The sequence below is a fragment of the Saccoglossus kowalevskii genome, chromosome 19 (genome assembly GCF_978046115.1).
Source record: "Saccoglossus kowalevskii chromosome 19, keSacKowa6.1, whole genome shotgun sequence".
NCBI lineage: Eukaryota > Metazoa > Hemichordata > Enteropneusta > Harrimaniidae > Saccoglossus > Saccoglossus kowalevskii.
The window spans coordinates 247,949-275,125 of record NC_140659.1 but is presented as its reverse complement, the minus strand read 5'-3'; the positions used below and the strand labels follow the sequence as shown (position 1 = coordinate 275,125).

At 38.7% G+C, this 27,177-nt stretch overlaps 2 protein-coding genes across 7 annotated transcripts in view; one reads left to right on the top strand and one right to left on the bottom strand.

The window, feature by feature from the left end:
* LOC102801418 (centriolin-like) overlaps nt 1-27,177 on the top strand; it is a 204,129-nt gene that overhangs the window by 56,369 nt on the left and 120,583 nt on the right. For all 6 annotated transcript variants that reach the window (XM_085493889.1, XM_085493887.1, XM_085493886.1 and 3 more), the window contains exons 15-17: nt 6,777-7,037; nt 23,156-23,245; nt 23,682-23,798. In XM_085493889.1, the coding sequence (XP_085350015.1) occupies nt 6,777-7,037; nt 23,156-23,245; nt 23,682-23,798 (468 nt within the window). The remainder of the gene's footprint in view (nt 1-6,776; nt 7,038-23,155; nt 23,246-23,681; nt 23,799-27,177) is intronic.
* LOC100378319 (haloacid dehalogenase-like hydrolase domain-containing protein 3) overlaps nt 1-27,177 on the bottom strand; it is a 148,018-nt gene that overhangs the window by 97,520 nt on the left and 23,321 nt on the right. The window contains exon 2 of the mRNA XM_085493890.1: nt 23,340-23,463. Within this exon, the coding sequence (XP_085350016.1) occupies nt 23,340-23,357 (18 nt within the window). The 5' untranslated portion in view covers nt 23,358-23,463. The remainder of the gene's footprint in view (nt 1-23,339; nt 23,464-27,177) is intronic.

Here is a 27,177-nt window from a genome sequence, read left to right as displayed (position 1 = left end):
GTCTGAGTATATGCGGCGACGAATTATTGGATTGGCAGCAGCTGGGCGAAAAATGAAAGAGATCTCGGAACAGTTAATTTGTTGAGAAAAACAAAACAAACGCAGCCAGTGATACATTTTGAAAACAAAAATACAAAATAAACGCAATCAGAGACGCTGACCACGCGCGTTGGAAATAAATAAAACGTGTTGTGACAGTCTCACCAAACTCTTTCACTCGCGCAATATAATTATGTTATTTCCCAAAGCCCTTATATTTAATACATTGACAAAAAACACCCCAAGAAAAATGTAAATCAGGCTTGTAATTACTAGTAACTCTACTCGAACGCAATGTTGATCACTGTAAAAGTGGATAAATTCGAACCGTCATCAAATTCAAAATTCAAGCGATCTCGTTGAATGTCAAAAATAAACTCGATGTTTAGAAAGACAAAAACAACACCATATTAGAGTGCAAAAAAGTTAGCAGCAAAGAACGAGAAGTGCATGTGGGAAAGCGATGAGTGAACTCGAGGAAAATTATGCTGATGTGAGAACAAGCCATATACCCGCGGAGTACTCGCTAAAACATCGAGAAAATGTGCCATTTCAAAGGGCACCCTTACAAATAATGTCTGCGATTGTGTGAACATGATAACGTGCAAACAAGGAACAGAGCTCGTGGTCCACAAGGAAACTTAGCGATGACGCAGTTAGATGTATACGGCTGTTGTAAACAGAGACTCCTTCGATCTCATATAAGCAGGTTCACGTGGATGTATCATTTTCAACTATTACCAACAAAGCTATGATAATAAAGACATTATGAAATTCTTTTGTTTTTATGTAGAAAAATACAGTAATTTTACCAAGTAAAATCATATTTATTAAAATTGTTGTTCATACATGAGTTGTCGAACACACTACATAGTTTGTAATTTCATCCAGCTCCTTTCAGTGGGGGCCGAATGATCAGCGGAAGGAGGCCAACCTACAGGACTGTACTCAGGTCTATGTATTTGTTTGACAAATTGTACACTACGGTCATTCTATAACAATCGATCAGTCGGTTTTTTCACAGTCTTACTATTTCTGCAGATATTCTTCAATTGTTATAGGTGCCACGGATTTTAACATAACTACAACTTGACCCGTGTTAAACCCAAACCAGGCGTGCATGACAACCATCACCCTACACACGGTTACTCAACGAATACCGTACTCTACAGTAGACATTTTTCGCTCTCCACCAAAAATAGAATGGTTTTATTTCATATTAGTTGTGTCAGTGTCGTATTTGATTTCACATGTTTGGTTCGATATTGTTTATGGTGGACATTATTACTGCGCGTATGTATTATTACCAATTTTATATGGCCGTGTGATCCACCGTATTTTTTCAACGGTCGTTCTATAAATTTCTGATTGTATTTATTCTTATTTTAACATCATAAAAAACAAAAATGATACACTAGTACATGAAACAGTAGGTAATGAACTGTAAATGCGGGCGGTTGCGCTGTCAGGCAAGCGAGCGAGCGAGCGATTGCGCGAGCGGATACTTCCGGATTTGCGCGGTCGAAAAAAAAAAGTGGAAATTGCGCGGTCGAATTGAGCAAAGCGAGCGAAAAAAAAGCGATCGAAATCCGGAAGCGGGCGGGAGGTTCGGCGAAATGAGTACTGTATGTACTGACATGTTTTTTGTCCAAGAAAGACGTTCCCTTTCATTTAACCCCCCCGTTAACTCTTCGCGTCCATGGTATTTTTGAGAGTTGAACAATTTTTTGAACAAATGACAAGTAACTATATTGATTTGCGTCAAGCTGGGTGGCCCGAATATAAATATCAGTGCGTGAACTCTGGAGGTTATTGCCCAATGCGCACATAATTCAAACGCGTGGTTATTAGAGTTCAGTCAAAATGTACGTGAATGATGATCGCGGTGTCGCAAACCGGTCATGCTGCGTTCTACAATTGTCACCTAGTAATGATTATAATCACGTGCAAAATATAAATTCGTTGAATTGTTATGAAATTCAAATAAATTTCAACTTATTTCATCGTAAGCGAATGATTCCGATCGCATTTTCAGTGCTCGATGCTGTAGAAATGAATATCCACCATGTTTGACCTGAGTGGTGTTCTTTGACCTGATAGGTCAAATGATAATTAACTAATAAAAACGATGGAAGACGGCAATGTGTTCAAAATACCATAGCTCATTTAAATAAGTTAATGTTATTGTTCGCAGCACGGAAGAGATTTGCCGATGTTGTTGTACGATCTTTTGGCTTGGATTTTGAAAACGACATGATTTGTTTTTAAATAAAAAAAAAGTTGGTTTCAAAAGATAAACTGAGCATTTAACATTGTTTACGGCGATAACAGCTCATCGTCAAAACGAGGCTAACCCATTCATGTTTGTCACAATACACATCAATACTCTTGAATAGGCGTCAATGACAACGGCAAAACTTTTAGGCATCAGAAAAGATTAAAATAACACCTTAAAAACTGCCGAAAAATCGCCCTGGGCGGTTTCTTGGTCCCATTTTATTTTTTGAAGGTTAAAAAATGTGTAAATTTACTTAAGTGGTAGACTACTTGATTACGTCACTGTATATGGGACACTTGATCACTAGTGACCTTAATGACAATGTTGACATTCAGGCCAAATCTCGTCTCTTCTATGCGAGAGGCAACGCTATTATTTACGATTTTAAATTTCCGTCCTTAGCTGTTAAATGTCATTTATTTTCTGTATTTTGTGATATTCCGTATTGTGCATTTTTGTGGTATAATTTTACACACTCACATGTATTTCGTAAATTATCTTGGTATTCACATTCTGTTGTACAGAATACATTGTTTGTTATTCTTTATATTGGATCTTTTGATGAAATTCTTCGGAAAAAGACATTTAGCTTTATTAGTAGACTGCACCTTTCATCTAACGCCTTTGTAACAACACTGTACATTTCAAGTCATTTCCAGAGTGAGATATGGAAATTTTGGGAGGAAGGATTTTTTGACTTTTATTTTTTTCGCTGTTCTGAAATAAACACATAATAATAATAATAATAATAATAATAATAATTACTCTTCAACAACATTGGCAAATCTGTTCTGTGTTGCGTTCATTAACATTAACATATTTGAATGAGCTTTGGTAATTTGAACACGTTGGCATCATTCAGCATTTTGATTGGTTGATTAGTATTTTGACCTGTCAGGTCAACTTGCTAGAGACAAAACATGGCGGATATTATTAAAGTATTTCTCTTACACTATAGTTTGTAAAATAATTTCATCAGAGAGTTTTGTCTTCTACCAAATTAATGCCTGACTCTTTCAAGTATCAAGAATTCAGTAGATACTATAAACCCATAGAAATGATAATAAATGACTTTTTTCATCGTGCAGATCAAATTTTGTCTGGACACTTTTTCTAGGGGAGTGACCATTGTTGAATGCTACTAATGGCATTTTTAGCTCAGCTGTCATTGAAGATAGCCAAGCTGAGCTCATGGGTTGACTGGACCTGTTGTGTCTGTCCATCATACGTAGTATGTCGTCCATCAACTTTTTAGCTCCGCTGTTGACTTTGTCGAGCGGAGCTCATCATATGAGTGATTGTCCGTCGTCCGTGTCAATGTTTTACTTTTTGACTCCCGTGTGCGAAGCACAAAAGGGAGTCTTTGCAGTTACTCTGTTTGTATGTCTGTCTGTATGTATGTATGTATGTATGTATGTGTATGTATGTATGTATGTCACTTTTTTTGTTCCACCTTTATCTCAAGAACCACTAATCAAATTTGAGTGAAACTTGGTACATAGATGCTCTGGGATAATGCGCAGAGTTGATTAGGTTTTGGTAAAAATCCATGAATATTAATTACCTAATTTGCATGATAATTAGCTGATTTTTAGCTGTTCCATGACTGTTCCACTGATATCTGAAGAACCACTCATTGGATTTTGATGAAACTTGGCACATGGATGCTCTAAACTAGTGCGCAGATTTGATAAGTTTTGGGTAAAAATTTATGAATAATAATTACCTAATTTGCATGTTAATTAACTGATTTTAAGCTGTTCTATGACTTTTCCACTGATATTTGAAGAATCACTCATTGGATTTTGATGAAACTTGGCACATGGATGCTCTGAACTAATGCGCAGATTTGATTAATTTGGGGTAAAAATCTGTTTATATTAATTACCTAATTTGCATAATGATTAATCAATTTTCGGCTTTTCTCGAGTACAAATCATAACATTTCAATAAAAACTCGTACATAGATGTCATATGACACTGCACAGACCTGATAGTTTTTAGGGTAATATCAGTACATATTAATTACCTAATTTGCATAATTAATTAATTGTCAGCTTTTGATATTTCGAGTAGTAATGATCACGTTTCAATGAAACTTGGTACATAGTTACTTGAGGACTGTGCAGAGACTTAATTAGTTTTTGGGTAAATATTTGTGCATATTAATCACCTTATTAGCATAATTAGTTAATTTTCAGCTTTTCACCTGATATCTCGAGTACTAATCATCACATTTCAAAGAGACTTGCGACATAGATCTTCTAGGACTATGCAGTAACCTGATTAATTTTGGGATAAATAATTGTGCATATTAATTACCTAATTTGCACAATTAGTTAATTTTTTGCTGTTCTATGGCTGTTGCACTATTTCTAAAGAACCACTCATTGGATTTTAATGACACTTTTAAAGAGTACCCATCACATTTCAATGAACCTAGGACTATACACCATATTAGTTTTTGGTAAATATTTATGCTTCTTAATCACCTAATTAACATAATTAATTAATACTGATATCTCAAGTGTTGATCATCACATTTGAATAAAACTTGGTACATAAATGCTCTAGGACAATAGACTGCCTTATTAAGGGACAACATCAAAAGTTCAATGTAGGATAAAAAACATAATTCCTTTAGTTTTTTTCCAAACCCCCCACTGAAACTTAAATATTTACCATGGCGTCAGACTACATTCACCATTAAATACAAATTGATAATCTGACAGTAGTATGGCATAGCAGTTGGTTGTCTGGTGGGTGTAAAAAGACTTTACACTCGGACCAAACCATTTTCTCGTCTTGGATGTTTTTTTTTTCATTTTTGTCCACGATTGGATAGAGAAAAAACGAATTACAAATACTCCAATATTTTTTTTTTGACTTCATTAAAAAATAATAAAATCGTTTTTGTAGGATAGAAACTTTTTGAGGTCAAAACCCCCCACCCCTAAACTAAAGCAAATAAGTTTTGATCTTTTGACGTCGTCCCTAATTTTGGGTTAAAATCTGTTCATATTAATTTTCTAATTAGCATAATAATTAATAATTTTTTTGTTCTAATCATATTTCAATGAAACTTGGTACATTGTGCAGACCTTATTAGTTTTACACTTAAATCTGTTCATATTAGTTACCTTATTTGCATAATTAGTTTTCTGCGTTTTCATCAATTTCTCAAGTTCAAGTAATTTTGTGTCTCCAATACTCTCTCAGCACACGGGAGTTCTTTCTAAGCTTTCTTTGATTCAACTTCTTCTTGAAAACTACAAGTTTGAATGCTTTGATACTTGGTGTGTATGTACCTGGGGTAAAGCTCTCTTAGATTTGTTCATTTCATGATGATATCTTCAATTCTCTAATTTGGGTGAATATTTTGGTAATTTTTGGTAAAAAGTGATATTTTTGTCTTCTTGTTCAAAACTGCAAGTCCAATTGCTTTGATATTACATATATAGATACTACATGTGGACCTTTCTCAGATTTGTCCATTTCGTGTTGATATCTTCAATTCTCTAATTTTGGTGAATATTTTTGTCATTTTTGGTAAAAAGTGATATTTACGACTTCTTGTTAAAAATCGCAAGTCCAATTGCTTTGATATTACATATATAGGTACTACATGTGGATCTCTCTCAGATTTGTTCATTTTGTAATGATATCTTTAATTCTCTAATTTTGGTGAATATTTTTGTCATTTTTGGTAAAAAGTGATATTTTCGACTTCTTGTTAAAAACTGTAAGTCTGATTGCTTTGATATTACATATATAGGTACTACATGTGGACCTCTCTCAGATTTGTTCATTTTGTAATGATATCTTTAATTCTCTAATTTTGGTGAATATTTTTGTAATTTTTTTGTAAAAAGTGATATTTTCCAATGTTGTTGAAAACCGCAAGTCTGATTGTTTTGATACTATACATATTGTTCATTTTCTAATAATATCTTCTGTTCTTTAATTGTAATGAGCATTGCTCACAGCGGAGCTATCTCAGCCGAGAGGCTGCTTGATTAGTACACATTGTGTTGGGTTCTGAACTACCTGGCCCAAAGTTTTAAAAAAATGTTGAATTTCAGGTCATTTCAATGTTTATATACTTGCTGCTATTAGACAACAGTGTTGAAGTTGAGGTCAAGGTTTCTCTTATGGTGCAAAACTTTATCAACATCACTCCACCCTACGTTTCCAACTCGCAGGTTAACAATTACAGCGAAGCTCTTTTGACTGCAATGTCGCTTGTTTATTATTTATGGAATTTCTTTCTATATTTTACACATTTTGTGATAAATTCTGCTGCCAGTTTTATTTCTACGTCACCACTATAAATAATAGGTTAATGATTAGGTTAGGTTAATGCTAACATAATTCATTCATTCAACAAATAAAATGTGATTTTCTTGTCATCTCCAAAAATAATTATTTGGATAGCTTATTGTATTATGTTGTTTTACAGGCAACTAATGATTCTCTGAAAGATCGTCTCCGTGGGCAACAGAAGCAGATTGATGAGGTTTTACATAATAGTATAAGACCAGAGGATATTGTGAAGCGACTGCATGAGATGACAGTTAATCTTGATGATGGTGATGAAATCACACCATATAGTGATAGAGATATACTTGGCAAAACACTTTCTGAACTACAACAGCAGCTAAAGGATAAACTCAAACAGTCTAATAAAGAGAAAGAACAAGCAAGAAAGAGACAAGAAAAGGTATGTAAATAAGGCTAGTTTACTACATCACCAACCAGAAAGTCAGTGGAAATAATAAATTCCATTTATTACTCGTTAGGCTTAATTACAGAACACCCTAGGGTAGCATTCCCTATAGAACAAAGGCCTCTCCTGAGGGGTCACCCTCAAGGCGTTCACACACATGAGGCCCGATCCGTTCATTCTTTCTTGTTTCCACGACCAATGGATGCAGATATTTTTCAGCTCTGCTGCTACACAGGACAAGAGTGCAGGTTACAGTTTTATGACTGAGATTATCTAGGAATCTAGTGTTGGTGATCAACTCCATTACGGTAAAGGCTTCCCATTTTTAGGGGCCCCTTTTTGTTTTTACCTGTTGTAGTTGAATCGCCGGCTCAGTTTATATTCACCAGATTCCGGATTTTGGCGCGGTGAATTTTCTTGTTTTTTCAGGATCTCATTGCGTCCTTTTTTCCAGACGGCATAAAGCCTAAATCGCCAAAAAGATGAAGAATGTTCTGACGCAGCAGTCGGACATAAGACATGCTTATCTTTAAGCAAATGCCTTTTTGGGACCCGCATATGTGTTGCCATTCGTACCTCGGCTGTGTCAGAGACTCGGAGTTCTGCCAGGAGGGTGTCTGCGATCAATGGGACCCAAAAAACCTAGTTGCATTGTGAGGTGAGGTGCAAAGCTGAAGGCAAGCGATTAAAAGCTGGTATAAATTCTGATAAAAGGGGAAATCCCTAGCCGCAGCTAGTGATGTAATGTCAGATTCAATGAGTGAAATAAATCTCTTCCTAAAATTGTTGGAGAGTTGTCAGTTGGAGATCTGTCTCCCTGCTCGAAGTAGCGGGGTCGACGATTGAGACAAGACCTTCAAAACCGCTTATCTCTGAGATGACAGAGACGTCGTCGATAACGTGGAAACACTGGCGGTGGATCTAAATTCTCCCAACGCGGAGTTTAGTTTTTTCCCCATTTGATGTTGCCGCGGCGGCAAACAACGTTCAACCGCTTTTTCTAGGGGATCAGAGTTTCCAGTCACCATGTCACCAGTATTCCCGCTTGGGCGCTGAAATCGACACCGAGTTCAGAGTTGGAATCAGTACGGCCTTTAGAGACTGAACCGGTTTATTTTGCTGAGACTTTTTCTGTACCGACGCAGAGTGGATTGCGCAATCACAGGGACAGGGACGTTGCCTTCCTTTATCGGTACTAGTCAAGGTGACCAGCTCTCCCATGATGACGAGATGGCTTGGAAAGCTTGGATGCGTAATCAGGCTTCAACAGTCAACTATATTCTGCAGTCTCAGGGGAGGACCTGGGGGTGTCCCTCCACCACCAGGGCTAGGGTCAAGTGTCTCCCATTCTCCCAGTGATCTCTCCTTTAGAGGGTCAGTGGGGGGACAACTCACATCAGTGGGAAAGGGAGCATCCACTTCTTTTATAGAGGGGGCCCTCTCCCTGGAACGAACCGCCTTACACATCCTCTTCCATATTCCCCACACCCCCCTCAGGTTCGGGCTGACCAGGCATCATTTCCTGTGTCTTACCAGGCCGCCCAGATTATGACTTTGTGAGGGAAGGGGACTCTACTGTTGGTAACCCTCATATGTGGTGCAGCTACCACATACCACACATAGCTCCCCTTTCTTCCTCCTCCTCCCCAACAGGAGGAGGAGGAGGGTGGGGGAGCGCTTTGTCATCTCTCGTCTCCACTTTGTTGGGGCAGTCACAGGATACCCAACCAACTGGAGCCCAGCTGTCCCTTACTAATGGGCAGTTAAGGTTGCAGCTTGTGAACCGGACAGTGACGGTCGCAAGACTTTTGTTTCGTACTCGGCCGGTAATAATCCCACCCCCTGGATGGGAGAGTCACCTTTGGACCTGTTTTCATCGGCACTCTCCTCTTTCACTGCCAGCGTAGAGACCACGCTTGCTGGCCAACTCCCATGGGCACCTTGTGTGGCCCAAGCTATGGAGGGGACTCAGAGGGTGATGAAGGGGGCTATTGGTACCCTTCAGGAGTAAAGGACAAACAGCTTGAACCTGGTTTCGGAGCAGTCATGTCCAATGCCTTCAATTGGGTGAATCCATACCCTATTGGGGCTATGCGAACCGTTGATGGGTCCCCGGTGTGGGACACTCACGCGGTACCACAGTCTGCTCCACCAATCCCGGTACCCATACCTTTGTTAAGGCGGGTAGTGCGGATTGGGAAGGCCACGTTGCGTGGTCATTTGACCGACACCAGTGCCCATAAGTGCATTGGGCTTTACGGGCGTACAGTACTCATTCTGCCCAACCTCTCGCTTTTATCGCTTTTTTCCCCGACCGCTTATCGCTTAATTTCCGATTGCTCGCTGCTTTCTTATCGGAAACCGACCGTTTTTTTTTTCGCTCGCTCGCGTTCGCTTTTGTTTGCTCGCTCGCTTTTGTTCGCTCGCTTGCTCCTGCTATGGCTGGCTTCAGAAACATCGTTCGCTTGCCAACCGACCGCTGGAGTAACAATGATCGTACATTGTATTTATAAACTTAAGTTTTTATTCGTAATAAATTTAGGTTATAATGACGATTCAAAACACAACGCCTATTGCTTCTCTGTTTTGGAACAAAGACGCATTCAAATCACTTGACACATTGTAACGTTTGCTACGCAAGTCGAACTGTGACCTGTATTTACATATTTACGTCCTTGTGTGTGTAGTTCAAGCAGCTATATAACTGGTCAATCGCGATATGTATTGAGTACTAGTATTTGTGTGTTGTGTGTTTGTGTGTGTGTGTGTGATTTTGACTTGATTTTGAAATTTATTCCGAACGGCGCTCAAAATAATTTGACACTTTATTTGCGAACGCAACTCGCACTATGACCCTTACTCAATTTGCATAAGTAATACGAATGCTGTAGTTCAGAAAATCTATTGGTTAACTTTTGCTCGTGTCTGGGTGCGCAAAACAAAACTACACATATAATTATCACATAGCTGAATTTCTACAAATCAATTGGACTTAAACCTACTAGTATAATGACTGTGACGATTAATCGCTTGTCTGAGTACATGCGGCGACGAATTATTGGATTGGCAGCAGCCGGACGAAAAATGAAAGAGATCTCGGAACAGTTAATTTGTTGAGGAAAACAAAACAGTGATACATTTTGAAAACAAAAATACAAAATAAACGCAATCAGAGGCGCCGACCACGCGCGTTGGAAATAAATAAAACATGTTGTGACAGTCTCATCAAACTCTTTCACTCACGCAATATAATTATGTTATTTCCCAAAGCACTTATATTTAATAGATTGACGAAAAACACCGCAAGAAAAATGTAAATCAAGCTTGTAATTACTAGTAACTCTACTCGAACGCAATGTTGATCACTGTAAAAGTGGATAAATTCGAACCGTCATCAAATTCAAAATTCAAGCGATCTTGTTGAATGTCAAAAATAAACTCGATGTTTAGAAAGACAAAAACAACAACATATTAGAGTGCAAAAAAAGTTAGCAGCAAAGAACGAGAAGTGCATGTGGGAAAGCGATGAGTGAACTCGAGGAAAATTATGCTGATGTGAGAACAAGCCATATACTCGCTAAAACATCGAGAAAATGTGCCATTTCAAAGGGCACCCTTACAAATAATATCTGCAATTGTGTGAACATGATAACATGCAAACAAGGAACAGAGCTCGTGGTCCACAAGGAAACTTGATGACGCAGTTAGATGTATACGGCTGTTGAAAACAGAGACTCCTTCGATCTCATATAAGCAGGTTCGCGTGGATGTATCATTTTCAACTATTACCAACAACGCTATGATAACAAAGACATTGTGAAATTCTTTTGTTTTTATGTAGAAAAATACAGTAATTTTACCAAGTAAAATCATATTTATTAAAATTGTTGTTCATACATGAGTTGTCGAACACACTACATAGTTTGTAATTTCATCCAGCTCCTTTCAGTCACAGTTCAAGACAAATAAAAGGCACAAATATAGATAATATAGCAAATTATTTTTTTTCTGTAATACTCGTGTGTAATCAGTAATTATGAAAAAAAATTATGGGTACATATGGAATACATTTCGTTATGAATTATTCTTAATATCAATTTCTAAATTATTTTGTCAAAATCAGTTTTTTTTCCAGGTTTTTTCCCCCAAAACGAAAGAATTTCATAATGTCGGGAACGAGAAGTTTTTTTTTTTATTATTATTTATTGGGAATGGAAAGTCTTTATCGTAGTGCTTCGCCTCGGTTTACAATGAGCTCTTCGGGTCGCTAAAACCGTATGTCCACCTTTGTTGGGGTGAACATTTGTATTATTATACCGAATAAATCTTAAAACAGAAATGGTGGCACTCAATCATGGCAATCTTCCAGGTCATCGTTAGAAATTGACCCTTACCGATTCATATTTATGAATTAATCAAGATTCAGGTACCATAGTGTTTGTAACAGGAAAAAAAAACGCTTTCACGTGGGATTTTTCATGCAAACATTGTGAATGGTTCCCCGACACTGATTCCTTTTTAACTTTCAATTTTTCTAAGACGCGGCAAATCCCGCTCATAACCGGAGACGTCGTCGAGATGCAGGTGCGATTCCTCTTAGCAACGCGTTCTATTTATTTCCAAAGCGTGTGGTCGGCGCCTTTGATTGCGTTTATTTTGTTCTTTTATTCACGTAATCTATCGCTGGCAGCGTTTGTTTTGTCGCGTCTCACAACTTAATGTCCAAGCTGACTTTGTTTTGGCTGTAAGTGAACTACGTACAGCTCATGGAAGTATTTCGCCCAGAGTTCGCAAAAAACGGAATACCCTGCATAATTTGAATCCTTTATTTTATAACGAGACATTGGGCGCAAAAATAAAAACCATTATTGTAATTCAACAAGTTTATGTAACGTGTTAGTCCGCTTGCCAGCCGCCTAGTTAAAAAATGCGATCTCCATTGATGTCGGCTTCGACAACTTCGGACAAGTAAGATGGGCGCTGGCCGACATTACATTTGCAAGTATTGTATTTGTTTGACAAATTGTACACTACGGTCATTCTATAACAATCGATCAGTCGTTTTTTCACAGTCTTACTATTCCTGCAGATATTCCTCAATTGTTATAGGTGCCACGGATTTTAACATAACTACAACTTGACCCGTGTTAAACCCAAACCATGCGTGCATGACAACCGTCACCCTACACACGGTTACTCAACGAATACCGTACTCTACAGAAGACATTTTTCGTTCTCCACCAAAAATAGAATGGTTTTATTTCATATTAGCTGTGTCTGTGTCAGTGTTGTATTTGATTTCACATGTTTGGTTCGATCTTGTTTATGGTGGACATTATTACTGCGCGTATGTATTATTACCAATTTTATATGGCAGTGTGATCCACCGTATTTTTTCAACGGTCGTTCTATAAATTTCTGATTGTATTTATTCTTATTTTAACATCATAAAAACAAAAATGATACACTTGTACATGAAACAGTAGGTAATGAACTGTAAATGCGGGTGGTTGTGCTGTCAGGCGAGCGAGCGAACGACCGTTTGCGCGAGCGGATACCTCCGGATTTGCATGGTCGAAAAAAAGCGGAAATTGCGCGGTTGAATTGAACAAAGCGAGCGAAAAAAAAGCGATCGAAAACCGGAAGCGGGCGGGAGGTTGGGCAAAATGAGTACTGTAACTTAAACCCATCAATTTTATAGTATGGGTTTCTTTGGCGTTAGAGTGTCAGCTCACCTTGCTAAGTTCTGACCGTCTGAGTGCTCATCAACAAACCTCGATCCTCTGGCAGATGAGCCAATTTCTTGCAGCGCAGAGAGTTGCTATGTGCGATATCTTGCAAGTCCATACTGCCCTCTTGGCAGGAGCGGTTTTAGTTGAGTGGGATAGGCCCACAGACGTAGAACTGCCTCATGAGGCAGTTCTACGTCTGTGCGCCTATCCTACTCCAGCGGGAGACTAGTTTGATCGACTGTGGAGAAAGCCTTGGGGGCGTGACCGGCTATTTGGTGGCTGGTTAGTGGATGCAGTGAAAGGTTTGGCAGTTGCTCAGGATCAGTGCATCCATTTCAAGCAATTGTCCCTGTTGGCCAAGGTAGCTAGTCCTTCTGGTCAACGGTTCAAACCAAAACCACAGGGTAGCCCAGGCACTAAGTCCTCTGCTCGGGCCACAACAAGCGAGGATCAAAGCGCTCATGGTCTCCTTCGAAGGGGCAGAAGAAGACTGGTAGCGGGAAGCGTCAGAAAAAGCCAAAGGAACGTGGTGTTGGTGGTGGACGTTCTTAGACTTCTGGGGACCAGGGGGCCGCGAAGTCTCTTTGAAGATTTCGCCGGCTGCCTGGACATGGATGGTGGTACGACTCCGGGTCTCCCTCTCTGGAGTCGTCCTCCCATACTGAAGCTAGAGTTCGGGAAGCACTAGCTCCAAACCCCCGTTCGCTCCTTCCCGTGGGATCGTGCTTTATGCAGCACATACCAGCTTGGCACAGGAAAATTTCTGATTCCGGGACGCTCGTAGTAGAGTCACGTGGGTATCGGATTCCTCTTCGGTCTCCTCCTTTCCTGATTTCTCATCCTCCCTCAGGTCCTTTGCCGAGGGACGAGGTCAAGGCGCAGACGACCCAACAGGAAGTAGCCTGCCTTCTGGAGAAAAGGCGATACGCCTAGTGGAGAACCCCAATTTTTTCCCAGGGTTCTAATCCAACATCTCCCTCATTCCCAAGAGTAGGGGTGTGGGGTGGTTGGTGACGTCCAGTTCTAGACCTCAGTCGGCTGAACGGGTTAGTGGAACTCAAGCGCTTCCTGATGGAAACACCAGCTTTGGTACTTGAGCGACGACTAATTCCACATTCCCATTCACCACTCATGCAGCCGGTATCTCAGATTCCTATTATAGGTCAACGTTTATGAGTTTACCACCCTTCCTTCCGGCCTGTGCATGGAGCGATGCCAGCCAACGGGATCGGTGTTGATGCGCGAACTGATGCGGCCGATTGGCATACGACTTCGTCTGGTTCCATCAGCAGTTCAGGGTTCAATCGTCGAACCAAGCCATGACGGCCCTCTCTTCAGAAAGTCGCACACCATCTCAGAGTCCAGCTTCAGACAGAGAACACCTCAGTAGTGTTGTACATCAACAAGGAGGGGGGGGGGGGTTCACAAACGTTGTTGAAGCTAGCGGAGGAGATTCTTCTTTGGTGCCTGGATAACCAGATGGAGCTATCGGCTCACCGCCTTCCGGGGATACAAACGCTGCGGGCGCCCTCTTGAGACATATTCAGTTCCAGAACACCGAGTGGCTGACCCCACAATGGGTGGCGGACCGGCTGTTTTGTTCCTGGGATGGGCCCCAGATAATAGTTCTGTTTGCCAATCGCTGGAATGCCATGCTCCCGACGTACGTGTCACTCCTCCCGGAGACGACACCCCCCTTTCGAGTCTATAGATAAGGCGAACATGTAGTATGTCACTATGTAAACAGTTTTTCTTTTGCCTCTGGGCTCAGGGATAGGGACACTGTCCTTTAGTGATGGATGTGCCTCTTTTATGAACTCACAAGTTATTTTGAAGACTCGTTTGACTCTTGCCAAGAATCATTCCCAGGGCGTGACCCTGAGCCAATCGTCATTCCACGCCTGACTAATTTAGGGGGCAAAGAGGACCGTCAAAGAAGGAATTCTATGTCCTGTTTGAACTGTGAGCTGGTACTGCGACCGCACCAAGGTGTCTAGGGGCAGTGAGAAGCGCACGTTTGTCTGTTATGGGCGGGGCAAACAGAGCCACCCTGCTTCGAATATCACCATTTCATGGTGGATTGTTGATAATTGTTGATTGTTTTTAATGCATTAGAATTGTTGGGGCCCTACTTTATTGTTTAGTAAGCCTTCCTAAATTAGGGGGCCTACTCTTGAGGCACCCGGTTCCTGAAGAGTCGCCCAAGTGGGTGTATCCCGGGACAAGACTCCTTGTTAGTGAGAAGCTTTGGATTTCTCTCAGTCTTTTACCTTTCTTCTTTGTGTCGAAAAATATACATTTCAGCTGTCTGAGCTTCCCCACCTCCAGTGAATGTCCTACTCTGCCCACCGAGTAATAAATGGAATTTATTATTTCCACGGACTTTCTGATGTAGTAAACTATTAGGGTTGTAGAAACTGGTTTGTTTACCTCGTCATACCTACTAGAAAGTTTGTGGAAAGCCGCCCACCTCCCCACAAATTTCCAACGACCCGTTGGTGCAGCGGAAACGTTTGTGAGAATGAACGGATCGGGCCTCACACCCGTGAACGCCTTGAGGGTGACCCCTCAGGAGAGGCCTTTGTTCTATAGGGAATGCTACCCTAGGGTGTTCTTTGTGTATATTCCCTAATTGTTTCTGTTCGGCGCTGTAATCTGTAGTTAAGCCTAACAAGTAATAAATGGAATTTATTATTTACACAGACATTCTGGTAGGTATAATTAGGTAAACAAACGGGTTTGTACAACCCTAATAATTACTTATTTTCACATTACTGTAAACCGTTTTAATTTCGCGAGCTACACATTTCCGTGAGTTTCGTGAGTCAGGAAAAAACGCGAAATTTAGTAGCAGCGAAAATTTTGTCGAGCTCCATATGCACGACTTTATTTTCACACATGTCTGCCAAGATAGTTGGTGATACAAGTATAAACAAAAGACAATAAATCAGTTGTAAAATGCAGCATTGTTTTATTACTTTGTGTAATTATTATGATTTGTGCATTAAAAGTTGTACATGTTTTACTCAACATTTGTTTGTTAGCCTTTGCAGACGAAGTCTGCCGAAGGCTTATAGATTGGGTTCTGTCCGTCCGTCCGTCCGTCCGTTTGTTCATCTGTCTTTTACCTCTTATAACTTTGATATGCTCTGTCCAATGTTTATCCAAGTTGGTGCATATGTAATTCTCAATGCCATACATATGCACGCCAAGTATTTTTTTGATTCGCCAAGGTTTCATTGTGTTTTTCGGTGATTTTCAACATTTGCCGGAAAAATCCGCATTTTAACACTTCTCGCAAGAGAACTGGCATTACCGTAGTGGACATGTGCCAGTCTAAGCGCTGAGGAAATCTGCGTCGTTTTCGTCTGAGGATATTGTATTCCGGGACTGTATCGCTCTTTGCACAAGGCTTATATAGATTAAATTCTCAAAGGTAAGAAACTGTGCTTATGGTATTTATTATGAACTTTGATTTATCCCTTTTTGTCCTGACTTTAGTGAGAAACTAGCGATCGCACAGTGTCACAATTTGCCAGAAAAACAGTCCTGCTATTAGCTCAAGAACTGGTTATGAAACGTGGAAATCGAAAGTTTATCTCGTCATTTAGGAGGCTTGGGAATAACGTTTGGCATATAAAATACTGGAATAATAAAAACGTAAAAGTTTAGAACACGCTGATCGTGATTCTGTTATGCACAATTGCTATTTCCGGTGTTCATTGGCAACTGCTAGCAGATTGAAACTTGGTTTCGTGACGACATATTAGACTAGAATTATCGAGAAAATACAAGTCAAGTTCGGCCAACAGTGACTGCTTGAAAGCAATGATGAAATTTAAAAGTACTGTAATTTAATATCAGGGTGGCAATTTCATTGTTTAGCTACCATAATTTATCTCCATTATAAGCAGGAAAATAAATTACGGACCTTGATTGAGATGGATTTAACGGCGGCCATGTTTTTAATTATTGACATTGTGCATTAAAGGATATGTGAAACAATATTTAGGGAGGGGGTCAAATTCATGTAATCATCAATTTTAATGATGTTGACTTAATAGTCATAATTTTTTATTCGTAATATTTTATTTTTGCAGAATCCCGTGAATATTAATTTGACAACTTTGTAGAGTGGAAACAGACTGGTGAATTAGTTTATCCTAGACTTAGGTAGAACATGTTTAATATAGTGCAGTGTGAACTGCAATTTCTTTCCGGCTGGTATAAATTTATTAAGTAATATAAGTAATATTGTTTCGTACTAAAAAGACTCAAATATCTTTTTTAATTAAATCTGACAGCCAATGGGAGCACATATGCTACAACCTCTGCTTACTTTGGACTAAATGTTCTTTTTTTTTTTTTCAGGTGCATGCCAGAATTTTTTTCTCAAAAACCAAAGCCACTAGAACTGCATGTAGTACAAAAACATACCGGTACTATTCACTGCGTGTCTGACAATTGTATAAAGTTTCGCAGGTTTTTTTACTTTGAGAAGTTCTGTCAACCAAAGCATAAATATGTGTTTCTCTGCACATAAAATTTCACACGATTTGTTAATATTAATGTATGATATTAAAAACTTGATAATAGTTTTCTGGATTTTTGCACTTTATTTGTATCATTGTCGTATGAGAAGTAATCTTGTCCTTATTAGAGATATTGAAACTGATCCAGTGCTACAAACTAGTTTATCCAAACAGACACAACACTGACTCTACATATTCGCAGATCTGATTTGTATACTTCCTTGAATTTTTACCTGTTGTACTGGTTTGGTGCTATCTGGTTTCCTTGCTGGGAATAATGCTGACCTGGATGGAGAGTGCTATAAACTTGAAAATGCCATAGAAAACGCGTTTGCCAATTTATGTCCATGCAACTTTAAAATAACAACTAGCGAAGGCAGTGTCATTTATGACTTGTTTTTTTCATAAAACGCATTTCAACTGCGTCAATCAAATTATCGGGAGCCATATTGTTCGATCACGTCATATTATAAATAAATAAATACAAATGTAAATATTGGTAATAAATATCAAAAACAAAGGGACACTTATTAAATCAGTTCAATGAATGTTCAAATTGCACAGTTGTCAATGCTTGCCTTGATTGAAGACTGCACAAATCCATCAATGATAAGTTCACGTTCACGGTGGAGATCGTCATACACGCGGAGAAGCCAGTTGGCATGCAGTGGTTTCATGGTCGATAATTTGAGATTAACGTTGATTTTATTGACATCTTGACCATTATTAAGAGCTGTAGTAACTTTGTCGGCATACCACTTGTAGAATTGTTCTTTCAATCGGTCTTTGAATTTCCCGTTGAATGACAAGTCTAGTGCAACACATCGTCCCATACTGTGCTCATTACTCCAATGGTTTGGTGTATGGTAAATGTCCCATTCGGCGGGAAACTGAGTGTTTGGGTGCCACTGATCGGTCTTTCCCTTGTACAGCAGTTGCGGTGGCAATAAATCGCCGGCCAAGGACACTGCAAATACTGCCGTTAATTCTTGCTTGTCCTCCAGGCCTATAATTGGGACTTGTCGCTCTCTCTTTTTGGCTAATGTCCACGAACTAACGGGGACAATGTGTACGTCAGTTTGGTCAAAATTGATCACCCAACTCGGATGGTATTGCCTCCGTGGAAACTGCGTTGGTGATGCGTTCCAAGAAAGACTCCCTATTATTTTCTAGCAGCTTTCATCCCTTTCCGTTTCACGTAACCCATCCTTCGCAGTAATGACTCTGACCAAGTACATGTCAATTTGATAGGTCCGCCAAATTCTTGGAGCAGGACCGATTACGTTGCAACACAATACCACGCCTGCTACTACGTTGTTTCTGTTGACGATGCCCCCTGAGTCTCTGACGTTATTTACATATCGCTTCACTCAAGAATCAAGTTCGTCTAAAAGTAGAGGTCGACCACGTTTAGCATGATGAATACTGGTTACTGGTTGAGTTTTTGATTTTTGGACTTCTTTGATGTAGCCTTCTTTCATAGATGGAATGGTACTTTCATTGATGGATTTACCAAGGAAGACAGTTAAGCGGCGCACTGCTCTGGAATTGCCATTTTCTGATGCAAATTTGCAGATCTTCGCACTGAGTTCTGGATTATAAACTTCATATTGCCAACGCTTTCGTTTTCTGCCATGAGAACCCAGGGTTGTGAGAACTTTGAAGACTTCTTCATTAGCTTGATATGTTTCATCAGGATTGTCAGTTGACACTGGATCTGGAAGACCAGGCCTAACGGTGGTAGCATCGGGATTTCGTATGCGATAACGCAACATCGTGAAATGTAAGGAAGTCAGTACGCCCGATGAAAACAACTCAAATACTGGGCAACAATTCCCAAAACCAAGGCTTATAAGCACCATATTACAATGAAAGTGTGAATATTTTTATCAACTTTGTCGAGCGGAGCTTATCATATGAGTGATTGCCCGGTGTCGTCCGTCATCGTCGTCCGTGTCAATGTTTTACTTTTTCGACTTCTTGAAAACTACAAGCCTGAATGCTTTGATACTCGGTGTATATGTACCTTGGGTAGGCCTCTCTCGGATTTGTTCATTTCATGGTGATATCTTCAATTCTCTAATTTTAATGAATATTTGTTAAAAAGTGATATTTTCGACTTTTTGTTAAAAACTGCAAGTCTGATTGCTTTGATATTACATATATAGGTACTACATGTGGACCCCTTTCAGATTTGTTCATTACGTGATGATATCTCCAATAATCTAATTTTGGTGATCATTTTTGGAATTGTTGAAAACAGCAAGTTCGATTGCTATACATACATACATACATACATACATATTGTTCATTTTCTAATGACATCTTTTTATTTAGTAAAAAGTGATATTTTCGACTTCTAGTTAAAAATCACAAGTCTGATTGCTTGGATATTACGTATATAGGTACTACATATGAACCTCTCCCAGATTTGTTAGTTCCCGTTCGGACACAGTCTGAAAACAAGGACTTATGTTTTGACCTCAGTGTCCGTGCGTGCCCGTGGTCGGACCTGTATCTTAGAAACGCCTGGACCAATCACAATCTAACTTTACACATAATCATACATGATATTATATATATGCACGTCAATTTGTTTCAAGATCTGATTCAAGATGGCCGAATGGCGGCCATTTTTGTGCTAAAAATCATCAAAATCAAGCATTTTTTGGCTGTTTACAGATGGATTTTGTTCAAAATTGATATATACGTTAGACATTATAGGATCTTGATGCACATCATTTTGTTTTTCTGGCCGACTGGCGGCCATTTTGTTTTAATGAATGTGATTCTAGTGCCATATCTCTGACTTGCTTTGACTGTTTATGTTCAAAATTTAAATATTCATTATAGATCATGTCATAGATATACAGATATATTGGTTTAACGATCCTATTAAAAATGGTAGAGTGGTGGCCATTTTGTGCTAAATTATCATTAAATATCAAGCATTTCTGGCATTTATGGATGGATTTTGTTCAAACTTATAACATACATTAAACATAACTGGTTCCTGATGCACGTCATTTTATTTTTCATATCGGACTCAAAATAGCTGACTTGCGGTCATTTTGTTTTAATGAATGGGCTTATAGAGCCATATCTCTGACATGCTTTGACTGATTATGTTCAAATTTTATATATTCATTATACATGTATTCAAAATGGCTGATTTTGTTTTAATTATAAATGCTGTTCCAGAGCAATATCTCTCAATACTCGTTTGACAAGTAGATACAAATGTCAATCATCATAATCATATTCCTGACATGTTTATTAGTCCATGTTCGGACGAAGTCCGAAAACGGGGACTTATAATTCGGTCTCCGTCCGTCCGTGCGTCTGTGTGTCCGTGCGTCCGTCCGGAGTCATATCTCAGAATCCCTTGGACCGATTACGTTCATTCTTTGCATGTGCCTAGTACTTTATGTGGGACATATGCACATGCAGTGGTTTAGCGATTTGATTTAAAATGGCCGACTGGCAGCCATCTTGTTTTTTGAAAATGTTGTATTTTGGACATGCTTCGTCAGTTTTCATTCAAACTTGGTACATAGATTATACATGTTAGGATACATGTCCATGATGATTTATTTCACAATTGGATCAAAGATGGCCGACTGGCAGCCATCTTGTTTTTTGAAAATGTCGTATTTTGGACATGCTTTGTCAGTTTTCATTCAAATTTAGTACATAGATCATACATGTTAGGATACATGTCCCTGACCGTACGTGAGTTCCTGAGTCTGTCCGTCCGACCGTCCGTGTGTCTGTGCGTCAGTCTATCCAACGTCATATTTCAGAATCCTGTGGACCGATTCCGTTCATTCTTTGCATGTGCCTAGTACCTTATGTGGGACATATGCACATGCAGTGGTTTAGCGATTTGATTTAAAATGGCCGACTGGCAGCCATCTTGTTTTTTAGAAAAGTATTTTGGACATGCTTTGTCTGTTGTCATTCAAACTTGGTACATAGATGGTACATGTTAGGATACATGTCCATGACGATTTATTTCGCAAGTGGATCAAAGATGGTCGACTGGCAGGCATCTTGTTTTTGTTTTTTTATGTGGTATCTTGGACGTGCTCTGTCAGTTTTCATTCAAATTTGGCACATGTACTTTATACATGTTAGGATGCATGTCCATGACAATTTGTTTCAAAATCTGGTCAAGGATAGACGATTGACAGTTATCTGACTTTTTGGCCTTACTACTATATTTCCACAATTTATGTACCATTTTCATTCGTATTTGGCACATACATCATACATATCGGTGTGTTTCATAAACAGATCAAAGATGGCTGAATAACGGCTGTTTTTATTTTGGACATATTACTATTACACGAAACACGTGTTTTGATGTAAATAAACAATCTGTTGTATACGCCACTTGGAACTCAAGTTTCAAGGACACGCTCACGACAACCCCTCCGCTTTAATATGACGAGCACAAAGAGAACTTAACGGGGACTGTCATTTTCAATGACTTGTATTCTAGCTATATTACTATAAACAAAACTATATATCTTAAATTCGATAACTAACGGGGACTGTGCCATGCATGGCTTGTTCATTTCATGATATATTTTATTTACTAATTTCAGTGAATACATGTATTTTTGTAGTTTTTGGTGAAAAGTGATATTTTCGAATTCTTGTTGAAAACAGTCGATTGCTTTGATACTATAATTATTGTTCATTTTCTAATGATATCTTTAGTTCTTTAATTGTAATGTGCATTGCTAATAGTAGAGCTATCTCAGCCGACAGGCTGCTTGTTTGGATGAAGCAATATAAAATTTATGTTGTCGCACAAACGTTCAAAATTTGTTCATTACAAAACTTGATGAATGTATGTCATCGGCACCAAAAAGCAAAATGATCAAACGAAATAGAATCTATACAATAGAAGATTTTCGATCTGCAGTTAACAGTTTCTATCAAAAATACTGTAGGATGGGAAATTTTCGCAAATGACATTTTCAGGTGAAAGCAAATTTTGTCTAATTCGCGCATTATATTATTCGCGTTCTTCTTGCAGACAAATTACTAGTATTCAACTTTGACCTTTCATTTATACATGTTTGTCAATAAATTTAAAACAGAATCTTAACAAATAAGAACAAAGACCATTTATTATTCAATGTCTGTTACTAATTTACACGTTAAAAACGAGTGTTACACTTGCACTTGCCAACACATATTCAAGGATTATCGCTATTATTACTGCCAAGTAAAAATACGAAAAACAATGCACCGGTATTCATACAATGTTATCATTCCGTATGTGTCATCGACACGCCAGAAGCTGGGGTTAAGCAAAGAACAAAAAGCCCTGGCATTATTTGATGAATTCAGAGAACATCTATGTGAAGATTTTTTTGAAAAAAACTACACAACAACAACATCGCTACTGTGTTTCCGGCCTGTTGTACCAATCGGCTGCAACTCCATGATCTTGCCGTCATTAAGCCTTTTGAGGACTCACTGAAATCTAACTTTCAATCGTGGTACATTGGCAGTATTTTGAAGGAACTTTTAAACAGGAGCTGATATTTCCGATGTCAAAGTCAATCTTCGTGTTTCGGAATTAAAACCACTTCATGCTAAATGGTTACTGTAAATTACTTCATTTCAGCTGGAATTAATTTTCGCTGAAAAGACTTTTTAGGTACGATAACAAGCCAGAATTTTCACAGTTGCACTTTAAAACAATGAACCAGTTACACGATGAATCATCTTTGGAAGACAATGAGTGATGGTCTGTTTTGTAAACAATTCTTTGTCTGGGACCAGGGCTGTTGTACATCAATACACTAATATATGTGATGTATTGTTTCAGGCTGAAGCTGAGATCAAAGCAATGCAGAACAGACTACGATCAGCTGATGAACAATACAAACAGCTTACAGACAAGGCTCTGCAAGCCAAGGTAAGACTACAGTATATCAGTGTCTGCATATATTTTTTTGTTAGTCTTTGTTTGGACACAATCCGAAAATGAGGACTTGTTTTTTTTTACCTACCTGCTTGTCTGTGTTCATACGTCTCCACGTGCATCTCAGACATGCCTAGACTGATCTTATTAAAACTTCACGTGTACATCATTCATCTTGGGAATCATATGCAATAGTGACTTCAGTTGCTTAACTTCAATTTACGTACAGTTGGTCATCAAAAATTAAATAAAATGAAACATTATTATAGCTATGTTTACATGGTATTCTTTCAGATGCTAAAATTTTTCTTTGCGTTCATAACACCACAAACACTGAATGCCCAGTTTTGGCTGTTATGGCTGCCCATTTGTTGAAAAGTTCATATTCATTTTGTTTCCTATTCACATGCCTTTAATTGTCTCATTTCAGCTATCTGAACAGAGGAAACTGCATGAGGATAGTTTACGGAGAATGCAAGTTGATATGAAAAAATTGAGTGATAAGATAAAAGAGGCAGAGAAAAGAGCTGCTGAAGAGAAAGAAAAGGTGAGTTTAGAAATTTTTTATATAAATTGTATGGTATGCTCTCTCACTATAAATTAATACGAATCATACAAGACATTACATTTCTACAAGACACAGATGATGATCTCCAGAAATTTATTGATGGCTTATTGATATCTTGTATTGCCTTGCCTCACAACATAACGTTGTCACGACAAAGTCCGAAAACGGGGACTTATAATTTGGTGTCCTTCCGTTCGTCTGTCCGGAGACATATTTCAGAATCCGTCGCGCTGATTCTATTCATTCTTTGCATGTGCCTAGTACTTTATGTGGGACATATGCACATGCAGTGGTTTAGCGATTCGATTCAAAATGGCTGACTGGTAGCCATCTCGTTTTTTGAAAATGTTGTATTTTGGACATGCTTCTTCAGTTTTCATTCAAATTTGGTACATAGATTATACATGTTAGGATACATGTCCTCCAACTGTCTGTGTGTGCGTCTGTGTGTGCGTCTGTCCGTTTGTGTGTGCAACCGTGCGAAGTCATATTTCAGAATTTGGACCAATTTCGTTCATTCTTTGCATGTGCCTAGTACTTTATGTGGGACACATGCACATGCAGTGGTTTAGTGATTTGAATCAAAATGGCCGACTGGCAGCCATCTTGTTTTTTGAAAATGTCGTATTTTGGACATGCTTGGTCAGCTTTCATTCAAAATTGGTACAGTAAAACCTGTCAAAACCGACCATGACTGGGACTGGGATCTATGGTCGGTTTTCAGAGGGAGTCGGTTTATTCAGGGTGGGCATAACTTCGATTGAAACAACAATTACATGTGCTGTAAACACGGGACAAATGAAATACACCGGAGTTTGCCTCCGGTGATTATACATGTATTTACATTTATTGTATTGTTTCAATAAAATAATTTACCAAACAAGACAAGAATATTATGGTATGTACATGAAATCAATGAACATTAAAATAACTGTTGGAACAGACCGGGTAAGTATCGCGTATCGTAACTGAAGGCGTCCATTTTGAATGACATCACAACGTAAGTTCACGTGAGCTACATGTAATTATTATAATTTATGCAGACAGTTGATTTTGCTGTTAAGTCAATGAATCAAATTACGATGTAAAAAAATCATCAAGTTTTCACCGCTTTAAAGAACATCTTTTTTCAACGATTTTGTTCGTTCGAATTATAAAATTTTGGATATCTGTCAAGTAGCTGGAGTCTTTGTTTATTGCGAAGTTTTGTAATCTTGTCAACATGTCTAGCACATCGCCATGCGTCAAGTCACGGTCATCGTGGGGGTCAATAATTTGACTGTCGTTGTCATCGTTGTCTATAGATTCATGGTTTTCTTTGTCTGCAATAAAATTCTCAACAATCTGTTGCTCCCACTCGCCGTCATACATTGCTTCAGTCGGTATACGTTCATCAAAGTGGAGGTATTCTACAACGCTACACTGTGTTTGCGGCTCTGCAACATGCTAAATAAGGTTTCCGAATTCTTTGTCATCGTCTGCTTCTTCGTCATCATAAATTTCAATCTTGAAGCCCCCTTTACGGAAACATTCGAAAGCACAAAATTGTCGATCAGAATCGTTATGGAAAGAAGAAAACTCAATGTTTTGATCGTTGAAGAAGTGATAATGCAGTGTGCTTCACCGCAATTGAAGTTGATGACCCCGATCATTTGTTTATATCCGGGGTCATTACACTGTCCAGACATCACGTGATGCGATGGCGTGTGGTGTGAAAAACTTAATCAGTTGCTATTGTTTTACACGGGACGTTACTTGTAGTGTGAGATTTGATATTGTTTCTGTGACGTTCACGGTAAATTCAACACAATGCACACTTTTAGGTCGGGCAGACCGGATTACTAGACAGCGGACGTGGTGCAACTGGTCGGATGGTCGATGTATTCAGTGTGAATATTGGACTTGGGGCCGATCAATGCGGTCGGTGTTCGGAGTAGACAGTGGTCGGATTTCACAGGTTGTTTTAACATAGGCGTCTATGGAGAAATTTCGGGACTACATAAATCGGTCGGTTCTGACAGTAGGTCGGTTTATCCAGGGGTCGGTTTTGACAGGTTTTACTGTACATAGATTATACATGTTGGGATACATGTCCACGACAATTACTTTTGCAATTGGATAAAAGATGGCCGACTGGCAGGCATCCTCCTTTTTTTTTGGATGTCGTATCTTGGACATGCTTTGTCAGTTTTCATTCAAATTTGGCATATACATTATACATGTTAGGATACATGTCTATGACAATTTGTTTCAAAATCGGATCAAGGATGGCTGATTTCCATGATTTATGTACCATTTTCATTCGTATTTGGCACATACATCATTCGTGTCACTTTGTTTCATAATCAGATCAAAATGACCGAATAACGGCTTATTTTTGGCCATATTACTATATCTCTGTCACCCATGTATCATTGACTCCCATGTGCGAAGCACACAAATGGTGCCCCTAGTTTGTCTGTATGTAAGTGTGTGTGTGTGTGGGTGTGTGTGTGTGTATGTATGTGTGTCCGTCTTTTCCACTGCTATCTCAAAGAACCATACATCGGTTTTTGATGAAACTTGGTGCATAGATGCTCTGGGCCAATGATTAGGTTTTGGTAAAAATCCATGCTTATTAATTACCTAATTTGCATAATAATTTCCTAATTTTTAGCTGTTCCATGACTGTTCCACTGATATCTAGAGAACCACTCATTGGATTTTGATGAAACTTGGTACATAGATACTCTGAACTTATGCACAGATTTGATTAGTTTCTGGTAAAAATCTGTGCTTATTAATTACCTAATTTGCATAATGATTAGTCAATTTTTGTTTTTTTCCACTAATACCTCAAGTACTGATCGTCACATTTCAATGAAACTTCGTACATAGATGTCATAGGACACTGCACAGACCTGATAGTTTTTAGGGTAATATCAGTACATATTAATTACCTAATTTGCATAATTAATTAATTAATTAATTAATTAATTAATTAAGCTTTTCCTCTGATATCTAAAGTACTAATCATCAAATTTCACTGAATCTAGAACTATGCAGAGACCCAATTAGTTTTCGGTAAATATTTATGCATAGTAATCACCTAATTTGCAATGACTTTCACCCTGATATCTCAAGTACTAATCATCACATTTCAATAAAACTTTGTACATGGATGCTGTAGGACAATAGACAGACTTGTTTAGTTGTGGGTTAAAATCTGTACATATTAATTACCTAATTTGCATAATTAACTAATTCTATTCACACTTATATCTAAAATACTAAATATTCCATTTCAATGAAACTTAATACAAAAATGCTATAGGACAATGTACAAACCTGATTAGTTTAGGGTTAAAAACTGTTTATA